The following is a 12,050-nucleotide window of genomic DNA, read 5'->3' as shown; positions in this document are numbered from 1 at the left end:
CCCCCCCCCCTTTCCTCGACTCGTCAATACACGCAGACACACACATTGATCTATACGAAACATAAGGCCGCCCCGTGAGAGGTTTCTCACTTTGGAATGACATTTTAGAGGAAGATGAGACAGAGAAAGTCGGGACAAAAAGAACACACGCAGACTCGATTCTTCAGACAAACAACAGTGTGACACACAAACAGTTTGGAGGACGAGCTGCTGGTACTTTGTAGAGAAATGAAACACACAGATGCTCGGAGCCTGACAATTCAAAAGGGGACAGTGAGTCATCAGAGAGCTAGCAGCGAGAAAGGCATTCTGGGAGGAGGAAGAGAAAAAAAAAACGAGCAACGAAGCTGAACATCTCAGAGCGCCGCAACTCTCCCAGACTCGAGAGGATGGTTTACAGCTGAGCTCATGCCAGAGGTCGGGATTGCTCTGCTGCTCAGGAGGAGATGGATGTGTTTCATATGCTTTTACGCCAAAGCACGAGGCAGGCAGGAGAGTTTTAAAAAGGAGCCAATTAAAGTGGACATACAGATTTTTACATAATGCTGACAAAAGAAATACAGTGACTTTAACAGACCTTCTGCAGAGGCAGGCGACGAGCGAGTTTAAAAGGGAACAGAAGCCCGCAACAGCGGCGATGACTCCAAGGAATTTAAGTTAGAAAATTCAAAATGTTCTGTAGAAATAAATATCAGGTAACGACGTGTGCTAAGTAAGACGTTAAATCAAATTAAAGCATGTTTGTGTTCTCAGAAAAGACACGACAGACGGTGTCATTCACTGGAGGAGGTCACGTGTCTGTGGCTGCAGAACCAGACTACTTTGCAGTTAGCATGGAGCAGGAATTTGAATATAATGTGGGCTGCTACAGGTAGCCGGTGGAGCTCGACGAGCAGCTGGGTAACATGTGACTCGTTGGGTCGACTGAAGACCAGGTGCGCCGCCGCGTTCTGGATCATCTGAATAATGAAATTATATTCAGGGTTTCACACAAATTGAAAATTGGGTTTAAGATGTTAAGAAGGAGTTCTGATGAGCATGTTTCTGTATTTTCTGTATTCATAAAATGCCTCATACTCTATCTAAACATCTATATGGGCTGAGAACTGAACAACAATCAGTCTCACGCTGCATGTTGTATCTGATATATGGATAAAGTGGCATTAAAACTAAAGCTTTTCTGGAGGCACCTACAGCTAAAGATACATATGAAAAGCCTCAGCTGTAAAACTGTATCTGTAAGTGTGTCCAAACTGCATCCCGCTTTTAATACCTGCAGAGCTCAAATGTTCATATTCTCAGAAGGACGATGAAGATTATGGGGGGATAAAGCGGCTCCTCGCTCTTGAATATCAGCTCTGGTGGAGAAATCACAGCCATGAAGAGAGAGAGAACGATAACTGCAGCTTGCACATTTTCACTAGCATGACGAGCCCGCGGGCCCTGTTCACACACACACCGTGCGCAGCATGAAACAGGACGCAGCTGATCTAAACCAACCCGAGAGGTTACAAGGGGCACTTCCTGTCCCAGAGGGATTCTGGGAGATTTACTGGAGGCTGCAGTGTTTGTTATTCTGTTTCAGCAACGTCTGAGTTCTGCACATGCACACACTAACACACACACTCAGACACACACACACACAGTCACCATAAATGGAAACATGTCATCAGCAGAGAGAGGACGCTGAAACCACTACATAGCAAAAACAAAAAAAAACACACACACTCACATGAAAACTATGCCAAACATCAGCAAATGACAGTGGTTGTAGGGTTTACTGTAATTATCATTTTGAGTGTGTTTTGTGTGTGTCAGTCTGTGTACCTGTCTCCTCTGGGGAGTTGCTCTCCTGGGACAGTGTGGTCCAACTCAACTCTTCGTCACTCGGGTTCAGATTCTGGATGCGGTTCAAAGCGCAGTCTGTTTTTGCACCAGTCCTTCTGTCCTTCTTCGTCTCTGGAGAGGAGGACGAGGAGGAGGAGCAGGAGGCCACGGAGAGCAGGGGTGTGTCCTCTGGGCTTGCTTGCTTGGGTGGAGATGGAGGAGGAGGCACCGGGGAGTCCTTGCCCGATTTGAGGAGCTTGAGGTTGGAGTGGATGTCAGAGATGAGCTCCAGGCCTGAAGAAACTTTGTGGTTCTTCACGGGAGACTCGCTTTTGATCATCAGTAAAGGCTTCTTCTCCTCGTCCTCCTGCTCCTCCGCCACCACCTCATCTCCATCTTCCTCGATCTTCATCTTTGACATCATTTCCTTCTCGGACAGGATGCTGATGTCATCGCTCTCCTCTGTCTCAATGTTCAAGTCAAAGCCCAGATCTGTTGTGTTGCCGTTCAGTTTGAGCTCCACAGTGGTGTTTATGTTACAGTCTATGTCTGATTCAGTTTTCTGCTCGGGCTCCGCGTCACTGCTCGTGTCTGGGTGTAGGTCGACATCCAGCTTAATGACGTCATCCTCTCGGTCATTATTGGTGAGAGTGTGACTGTCATGCTCCTCAGCTGTGTTGACGTTGAGGTCATCCGCTGCGGTTTCTAAATTACACTCCAGGTCCGTCGGGTCGGGGCCGGTTGTGTTTTTGTTGTGATCCTGTCCGGCTTTACGGAGCTGGTTGACTCCGTTCTTGGCCAGTTTGGGGTTGTTGGGGGTTGAAGACTGCGACGGGGACGACGCCGGTGACGACGAAGGTGGCACCGCTTCACCGAGGCCCATGGCGGCCTGGATACTGGTGAGTGCGTACTTTTTGCGACACTTGGGAGGCGTGGCGGAGCCCTGTTTGACCACGTCGCTGCTGAGTAGCTGGTTGTGTGACGAGCGGAGGCTGAGCGAGGTGGGAGGTGTGGCGGCGGGGCCATTGTGATTGGTCACATCTACTGACATCATCGTGGCACAAGACAGATCACCTGAAAGAGGAGGCAAACACACTTAAATCCACACATAGTTTTGTCCCGCTGCTTACTTACTACTGCTAGTTATGCATCGTAATGCATGGAGAGATGAAACTTAATGCTTCCAATAAATAAATAACATTCTTGCAGCAGCTGCAAACTGTGTACGAGAACGGTTCAGCTTCTTGGCATGAAATGAGATGAGAAACATTAAAATACTGTACATGAGGGTGCAATTATTCAGCACTGGCTCACTGCATGAGGAGAATTACAGAACATATGTTCAAGTTTCAAATCATTAAAAACGTGAAAATAAATATGTCCGTGCAAAACATACAGTGTATATTTGGAAAAAACAACATAACAACAACTGTTTTTCTTTGCACAGTCACAGAAATGAAATCTAACATACCAAATCTTTAATCAGACAGAGTTAAGCTCAAGTCTAAAACATCCTGATAGTCTGATGATATTCTGTGTTTATCTTATTGTCAGCAAATCAAATGAAAAGACCAAAACTAACTGCCTGTGTATCTAGAGCCTGATGCAGTGCATAACAGTGTTCTCCTCCGTGACACAGAGCGCCACTGTCGATGAAAAATGAATAAAAACACATACAGCCAGGCAGTCGGTGAAAATGTCGTTTATTTTAAGGAGGTTTCCCACACTTTTCTGATACTTTAAATACTCGCCGATGTACCAAATGCACAGCTGGAAAAAGTTCCCAACAAATACAGTATTTGAGCCTGTTGACTAATGTTTGCAAAAGACTATAGGGCTCAGATGTTTTAGGAAAAGCATAAGGAAGCTAGGATGTACTGAGAGAAGGACTAGCGTAGGGCTGATTGGAGCCTTTTATGGGATTTGTTGACAAAAACAAAAAAAACTAGAATAAAATTGCCAAGCTTAAGTTTTACATTCCTGAGGGACATTACTGTGGATTGCAGCTTTTTAGAAACAACTAGCTGCTGCAGAGCAGAGATGGGAAACCGCTCAGCATGAGGCAGTGGGAGGATGGAGGTTTTCATTCCAACTGAACACAAAGACAGCATGCGTGACAGCTCGTGTGTGTGTGTGTGTGTGTGTGTGTGTGTGTGTGTGTGTGTGTGTTGTACCTGACAGGAAGTCAGTCATAGACTTGCGCTGGTCACGGTTCAGGGTTCAGTAGACTCAGCTGCAGATCTGAACGCCACCAGAGGGGAAAAAAAAAAAAAAAAGTACAAGAATGATCAGAGGAAAAATGCAAAGAATCCTGAGTGCTTCTTGGGTTGCCCTCGGAGACCACATTCATCCACGTGGAACCCAACTACAGCTGGTTTCTATGGAGACAACATAACACTGTGCAGGCAGTGGAGGGGCTCCAAACACCATGGACATCCAAACGATAGAAGAAGCATTCAGAAACTTAAGCAGAGAAGGATTTAATGAATTCATGGGGACTTTCTGTTTGTCTGGTGAAGAACTGTTCATGTTTAGCACTTCAACTGTACGTCCTGATCATCCAGTGAATGTACAGAGGACGGCATATTCCCTGCTAGTCAAAATCTAAAGGTAGATTTTAAGAATATTTTTGAAAGCCTAAAAGATCAAAACACACTATGATCACGGCGCTAAAGTGCTGTTTGGGTCAGAGCGTGATGTTTATAGGATGTTATTGCCTTCTCTGTTTCACCGCTATGTGAAGCTGAGGTGGTTCCTGACGGGTAGTTAAAGTTAACAACAATAAAGTTCCAATTTGGTGATTCACCTTAGATTTAGATATGCAGAAAAAACCTTAGGTTTTTTCAAAATAAAAGAGAATCTATGAAGTCTTTTAGATAGATAGATTACTTTATTGATCCCTGAAGGGAAATTCTTGTGTTGCAGCCACAGTTATTAAGTAAGAAGGAAGTATTACAAAACACAATAATAAAAAAAAAGTGTATTATCGCAGTATAAATAGAATTTTGAAAGTTTGAGGGATGGAAGAACTTATTGTTCTATCCATGTAAGAAATATGCAAAGAAGAATATACATAAACTCTGTGCAAGAATGAGTCAGTGCAAGTTATGTGTCAAATGTCTATATCCGATATCACAGAGTGAGTCTCCTCTCTCTGCACAGAGGGGGGTCATCATGAAGTGTTATGGCAGTGGGCAGGAATGCGCTTACATAAAAGTGTTATGGAGTTAACTTTACTGGGGTTAGCTGACCATATCTTAGCAAAGCTTAGTTTGAGAGAGATACTCTAAATGCGTCTTAATCCCGCAGCATTACCGTGTCTGAACGCTATCCCATATTTACAGACAACACCATTAGCAACGCTTGTAAATAACGAAAGCAGAACCGAGCGCGCATTTTTTAGTTTTGACAGGAAAAGTAACGATTTCTAAAAGCTCGGAGGGTTTATATTGGAGTCTATTTTTATGTTCAAAACATGCCGACTTGAAAACAAAAAAACCCTTTTATAGTTACTACTTACCAGAGAACTAAGGATTGTGGGAAACTCCAGGATGGAGCGCGTCCATGCTGGTAGTCGGTGGTTTTCTCTTCATCCAATCACGAGGGCTTCAGTGAAGCGGCAGCGTCCTGAGGGATAGACAAACATAAAACAGGATTAATGAGAGAGGAAGGGAGGGAGGGGTGGACCGAGAGAGACGGAGGACCGCAGGACACCAGAGGGACAAATAATAAAGACGCATCAATTATTCACAACCTCGATCAAACATTAATACACAAGGTGTGTGTGTGTTGGTATATGTGTGTGAACATAAGGCTCATTTCGTATCGAGCTCATATTTCTTTCTTGGGTGCAGAGTCTTGCCAACCCTTCTCTGACTGGAACCATCATAAAGTTAATGCCACAGGAGACTTGTAAACTCCCTCTTCTCTGCTTTCCAACAACCAAAACACACACACACATTACTGCATAATGCAGTCAAGACTTGTGGAGAGACTCACCAAACACACAACCTCTACGAGTGGTGGAAGGATAATAAGCATAGTGGACCATAAAATTCCACTTATCCCTGGCTGAGGGGCTGGAAAAACACCTGGAATAATTTGGGGGGGGGTAAAGTTGTAACTAATGAGAGAAATGTTATCCCATCACATGGATCTTTTAACTGAGCTAACAGCTGACGCTGACTTTTTCAAAGCGGTAATTCCAGATTATTAGTAATTAATCGACCTCATTTAAAGATTTAATCAGTATCAGCTGCGGGGCTGAAGGTAAACGTGTGCTGATGGCTGCAAGAACAATCTGACATTTCTTCAAGCGTTCGTTGGCTTGAACACTGAAACTGGCTCATCGGTGTGTTTATTTAAATGCTGCCATTTGGAGACTTTCTTTTTTTTCCCCTAAGGTTCGGTTTACCCTTCACTAATTCCCTTTATCTGTCTGCATAATGACTGAACTCACAGCAGATTTTGCACAAGTCCTCGAATCCCAGCGTGAAGACTAAAGCACGAACACTTCTGCTGACAGGCTGTCCTCTTCCCCCATCCTTATCTACTCTCTCCTTCCCCTTTAATGATCCTATCTTAAGCCTCGGACATATTTCAGCCTTCGTTCAGTTTTGAACATCAATGAACAGACGTAACAACTGACATTTTCAGAGCCTAATACGCTGTACATGAAGGCCACAGAGCCTGCAGCTGTTGTGGTGTGTGTTGTGAGTTGTATGAAAAAAAAAAGAATCAGCAGCCATGGATTTAGAACAAGAGGCAACCTCCATGGCTGGGAAATGAAGTCTAAGTCCTAAAAACTGCAGTTCCTCAAACGTCCACTTGAAGCTGGCTCCAGAAGTGAGTCAGTCTCCATAAGTCCCCATGTTCAACTTCACAGCAGAAATAAACATGTTTACAACCTGGAACAAAAAACTAATTTCCCCGTTTATGACAACTGTACTGAGGGTGAATTTTTATACAACTCACCTGTTCAGATTATATTTGAACAGTATACTTCTGCACAGAGAAAACCATTTTAGTTCCTACTCTCGAGCTAACTGTATTATTTCGTGTGAGTTGCTGCTTTCCTGACCGTCGGAAAACCAAGTTATGTATGTAATAAGGCAGAGATGTAATTAGCCCAGCTCTATATTTTTGGCATTTTCCATGCTCGATGACAAAGTGGAATGTGTTTTTCCAACAAATGAATCAATCTGTCACATCGCTTCACAAATAAACTCAGCAAGAAAGTCAATATTATCAGGTCAGGGACTCAAAGAAAATATTTCTAAACCAACAGGGCCATGAGGTCGTGTCTCATGTGGTCGAGATTGAAGCAAATGTTTTTCCTCCCAACTTGTAAAGAGTGTACATCAAAGATACAATAGGCTTACGTAACATTTACATTTGCACAGGTTTATGTAACGACTCAAAGTTATGAATAGTGCATACCTCTAAAGTACGCGGGCTGAATCACTTGGCTTAATACTGAGTCAATACTTGTGTTTACTGGCATTAACAGACAAACAACATCTGGTTTGTCTGGCAGCACTAGGTGTTACACTGCATGTGGTAAAAGGAGAAGAAGAAAAAAAGTAAACCATCTGAAGAACAGCCGTATAATTTTGACCTCAAACCAGCTGTGTGTACGGTAATGTCTTTTCTTCTGATGGTTTAAGCCACGGCTACGATGGAGATATTATGTCAGATGTTAGTTTAAACAACTGTGGTAGTGTTCGGTCTTTAGGGATCACTTTGAAAAAGGCGCAGATCAGTTTTGTGTGAATGTATGCACAATCGACAGAGAAACACACGGACGCGAACATAAAACCCCCCAGAGAGCTCGAGTATAAAAGCTGGCAAGGACAGAGACGACAGAAGAGGGCTGATGAATAAAAGTGCATCATAAAATAGCAATAAAAAAATAAATAAATGTTGCACTCTGGGATTAAAATTACAAGGCATGGCTCTGTTCCTTCAATCCTGCCGCAACAAGTCTGCATACCTGGGAACACGCGTGTTTGTGTGTGTGGGAGAAAGTATCTGTATAAAAAGGGTGTCGACACTAAAACCGTATGAATCATTTCCCATGAAGTGTCCCTGCTGACCTGGCACTTCGGGATGGATCCGTGATAGAGGTATACCACCCTGCAGCTGTCAGCATTAGAGTCGCTGCAGTTTGTCCTGATACAGAGACAAACAAATATTGTGTAGCCCGCAACGGGACGGTGACTTGTTTTGGCTCCAACACAGTGAATTTAAAGTGAAAAGGTGACTCCGAGGTTAAAGCGGTGACTTTCAGTGATGCCTGCCAACACTCCCGGGTTTCCCGCAGTTCTCCCGTATTTCAAGGTCATCTCCCTTTGTTGTTTACCACAGGGAAACGCCGTCAAACTTATGAACAGTCATCCTACACGGAGTTCATCTGACGTCATCCAAAGTTGCCAGATCGTCTAAACAAACACAATCCAACATGCTACATACAATTCAACCCATCTGTCACCGCAACTTGGCAACCAACGACCGGATTCGAAGCACATGTGCGCAAGCAGCTCACTGCTGAAAACATCCTAGTGATTTTTTTATACACAAATGATCTCAAATATACATGAAGCTAATAAGGAGTTTCTGTGGGGCCAGAGGTCGACATCAGCCGAGCATGGGTGTCCAAAAATCAGAGCAGAAAGACCAAAAAAACAAGCCTGGCAGAGGATAAACGAGACATGTTTGTGAGCAGAGCACTGCTCTCTGGAGCCTTGAGAACAGACCAAGATTTATCATATGATTGTTCATCTATTCACATTAAAAAGAGATCTCTGACATTTCCATTACTATATTTTATGTTTCACAACACATCAGAGCAATAAATATCAAAAATCGCTGTATCAAAAACTGTTAAACATGCATTTATGCCGCAGCTAATGACATGACAAATTGTGGTTGCCGGTCGTCATAGTAACACTTGCTTTCTGGCTCGGGGTTAAGGTTCTCTGGGTTTTTTTCTGGAGCTCAGCAGTCTCAGCGAGCGACGAAAAAAAGATCTGACATGGTAAACAAGAGCTCGAAGAAACGCTGATGCATCTCAGCCCTCAACGCAGTCTGACAGGACTGAAGCTGAGCCAACCGACGAAGCTAAAATCAGACTCGACACTGGTCGGCTAACGGTTTAAACGTACGGGTTTTGGCTGCTTACGAAAGCCGGCCATCCATCATTGGCCGATGGTGGTGGTACGTGTTTACCAACATCGTGTGTGTGTGTGATGTGGCTGTTTCATTTCTGGAATATGAAAATAAGACGAGTCAGCTCTCTCTTCACACATCATCAGTAGGCCCTGAAGTTAAAGTTTAAAAGAGTTTTTCACATATTACGTATTCTATTGTTGGACTATGCAGCAGAATCACACATATCATCGTTCAACTACCATGCATTCTTCTTCCTTGTCAAAACCTGACTCCTACATTAACCACGATGCAACTCGGGCTGCTGACAGTCCTGTAAGAGGTTTGTGTGTGCTATATTAGTAACAGTTAATACAACCCTGAGTTCCTAGCCTCCAGCAGAGTTGAGGTTTGTTTTTTTTTCCATTTTCAAACTTGTCGTCTTCAACTCAAACCAACGCTGACTCGAGGCGATTCATCAGTCTTCACCCGTCTCCCTCTGGAGCCACGTCTTTGCTTTACGCAACGTTTTTTTCCCCAAATATGCAGCAGAACTCCCCGAGCCCCGTAAACATACTTTGATGTGTAAAAATCGCTGGAGTTGCCCTTTAAAGTTACCACTTTAACCTCATAGTGATCGTCTCATCACAAGCCCAGCGTGCTGAGAGCGAGAGAGAGAGCCAAAACAACAAAACTGTGTCACCGTTCAAACACTGACTGCAGACCGCACCGAAGCTGCCGTATCATTTCTTCTGCAGATGTAAAATGTAAACGTTTTCACACTGGGGTGGAGTTTGAGTTCAGCAGCAAGCATGCACCAAAATCAGTAACTTTCAATCCCAAACTACATCTGGATATGGCTTCAATTTGGATGGAATGACAGTGATCGTAGCGGCTGGTTTAGGCCTCAGCAGCCATGAAGGGCTCCCTGCAGTCTTCTGCTGTGGACGAGGGGGTCTAGGCATAATTACAGGGCCCCTCTGTGGGCAGGGCAGCACTGGGAGACGCACAGAGACAAATACTCATTCATAAACACACACATGAACAGTAAATATGCGGGTGAAGCTTCCACATGGACTTGTAAACGGGCGAAAAAAAACGGGAGACGCAGACAGACAGGCGGACTCTCTACGTTAAAGACACACACAGACAAAAAACACACATCCAGGGGGGTACGTAATAAGATCTAGGATGTGTCACAGCATGACAGTGACCTTTGACTTCTGGCCTGCTGACCCACCGAGTCCGTGCTGTTGTGTGTGTGTGTGTGTGTGTGTGTGTGAGTGTCATGTATGTTGGGGGGGGGTCTGGCACCAGCAAGAATGAAGGGAGCAGCTGCAAACGCTCCACCTCTCTCTCTCTCTGTGTTTCTTTTTCTTTGTACGTGACCACCAAAGTTTACCAGACTCTGCACGGACCGAGGCAGAGAAAGAGAGAGAGACAGAGAGAGAGCGCTTGCTTTTAAATTCATATGCCAAGTGGATGCCTGCCAACAGTTTGATAGGCCTCTCATCCCTCCTTCCTGCCTTTCCCTCTCAAAGTTCTCTCGCCATTCCAGCTCCCTCTGCTAATCCCACTTGACTTTTACCTCTTTCCTTTATCCCGTTTTCTTGCCCATTTCCTCTCCTTGCCTCCACTACATTCATCTTCTACCTCTCACACCCCTCCCTCTCTCTCTCTCTTTTTTGTGTCTAGGAGAGAATTGCTGTCTTTTCTCATTAAAAGTGAAGAAGGTCTGTAAACTCTCATAAAACCACCCTTTTCTCTCTTACAACCCTGATTTACAGCCCCCCTCCTCCTGTTCTTGTCCCCCCCCCTCCACTTCGGCTCGTGAGAAACTCCATCTGTTACCAAAAAAGACAAGAAAGCAGAACTGTCGCAGTCAAGTCAAGAGATCGGACGCATAAGAATAAGAAACGCAACTGGGTGTTTTTCTAACTTTTTGGAACAGGACACGAACGTGTAAGCCAGCTGTACAATAGCAGGCAATCTTCCCAGATCTTTCTTGGCTTTATTATGATTGGCTGCGCAGTAGGCCGGGTCCAGCTGCAAACTACTTCCACTACAACGACTGGGAAGTTTGCAACAATGCTGACCAAATACATATAGGCACACAGCTCTTCATGCCAAGCATTATGTCAAACTCAATCCCCCATAAAGCCTATTATTTAATCTATATTAATGCACTTAGAAGAAACTTTTTTTCAAGTCTGGCTGCTCGCCTCCTGACCCAAACTAAAACAGAGCATATTTAACTGAACTACACTTGCTCCCCTGTATTAATAACAATTGATTTTCAGGCCTTTTGATTGTATAAAAAGCTCTAAATGGCTTCGGACCAGCCTGCATTGCAGACTCCCCTGATGTTTTATGTGCCTGTTTGTTCACTCAGATCTCCAAACTGCAGCTTTGTTAGCTGATCAGAACCACAGTCTTAAGGAAAGTGGCAATGCAGCATTTCCAAGAGTGCCTCCGAAACTGTGGATTAAAGTTCTGAAAAGAGAAAACAGAAATCTTAGCGATCACTTTCACGTTTTAAGAAGAGTGTTATAAACATTTATATTATTTTTTATAGCTTCAGACAGTCTACTTATTCTTTGACAAAAATTAAACAGATCTAAGTTTGCGTCTGTTTTCCATGAACTAGTTCCTCTCTGCTTTGTGTCGTGTACCTTGAGCCACATTCAATCAGAGGTTCTCACAAAACAGGGCATGTTTGCTCAGGTTATTCTTAGTAATCTAATATGAATAGCGAGCCGTGGCTAAATATTTTTCAAGGATAAAAGTAGCTTTAGTCGGTGGAGTAATAGAAAAAAAACAACTACACATCAGTCAGGCCGCCGCTGAGCTAACATACGACCGCTACAGGCTGGAGGATACATTTCCCTAAACTCAGTGTGTGTGTGTGTCCGTTATAACAAGGAGGAAGCAGGGAAGAAAACAATAGCAATCTCCTGAATATATCCAGAATAACAGCGGAAGGGTCAAACAGCAAGGAGGGCCAAAGTGCATGTGTGTGTGTGTGTGTGTGTATTCTTGTATCGTCAATAGCGGGAAATAACAGAGACAAAGTAACA

At 44.0% G+C, this 12,050-nt stretch overlaps 1 protein-coding gene across 12 annotated transcripts in view; it reads right to left on the bottom strand.

Annotated features, from left to right (window-relative positions):
* Positions 1–12,050, bottom strand: part of apbb2b (amyloid beta (A4) precursor protein-binding, family B, member 2b) — a 43,952-nt gene that overhangs the window by 22,326 nt on the left and 9,576 nt on the right. For all 12 annotated transcript variants that reach the window (XM_027282608.1, XM_027282614.1, XM_027282607.1 and 9 more), the window contains exons 2-4: positions 5,348–5,454; positions 4,002–4,068; positions 1,828–2,901 (exon numbers count right to left, since the gene is read on the bottom strand). In XM_027282608.1, coding sequence (XP_027138409.1) covers positions 1,828–2,901; positions 4,002–4,020 — 1,093 coding nt within the window. In that variant the 5' untranslated portion in view covers positions 4,021–4,068; positions 5,348–5,454. The remainder of the gene's footprint in view (positions 1–1,827; positions 2,902–4,001; positions 4,069–5,347; positions 5,455–12,050) is intronic.

The sequence above is a fragment of the Larimichthys crocea genome, chromosome X (genome assembly GCF_000972845.2).
Source record: "Larimichthys crocea isolate SSNF chromosome X, L_crocea_2.0, whole genome shotgun sequence".
In the NCBI taxonomy this organism is placed as follows: domain Eukaryota; kingdom Metazoa; phylum Chordata; class Actinopteri; family Sciaenidae; genus Larimichthys; species Larimichthys crocea.
This window is presented reverse-complemented; position numbering and strand designations above follow the sequence as displayed.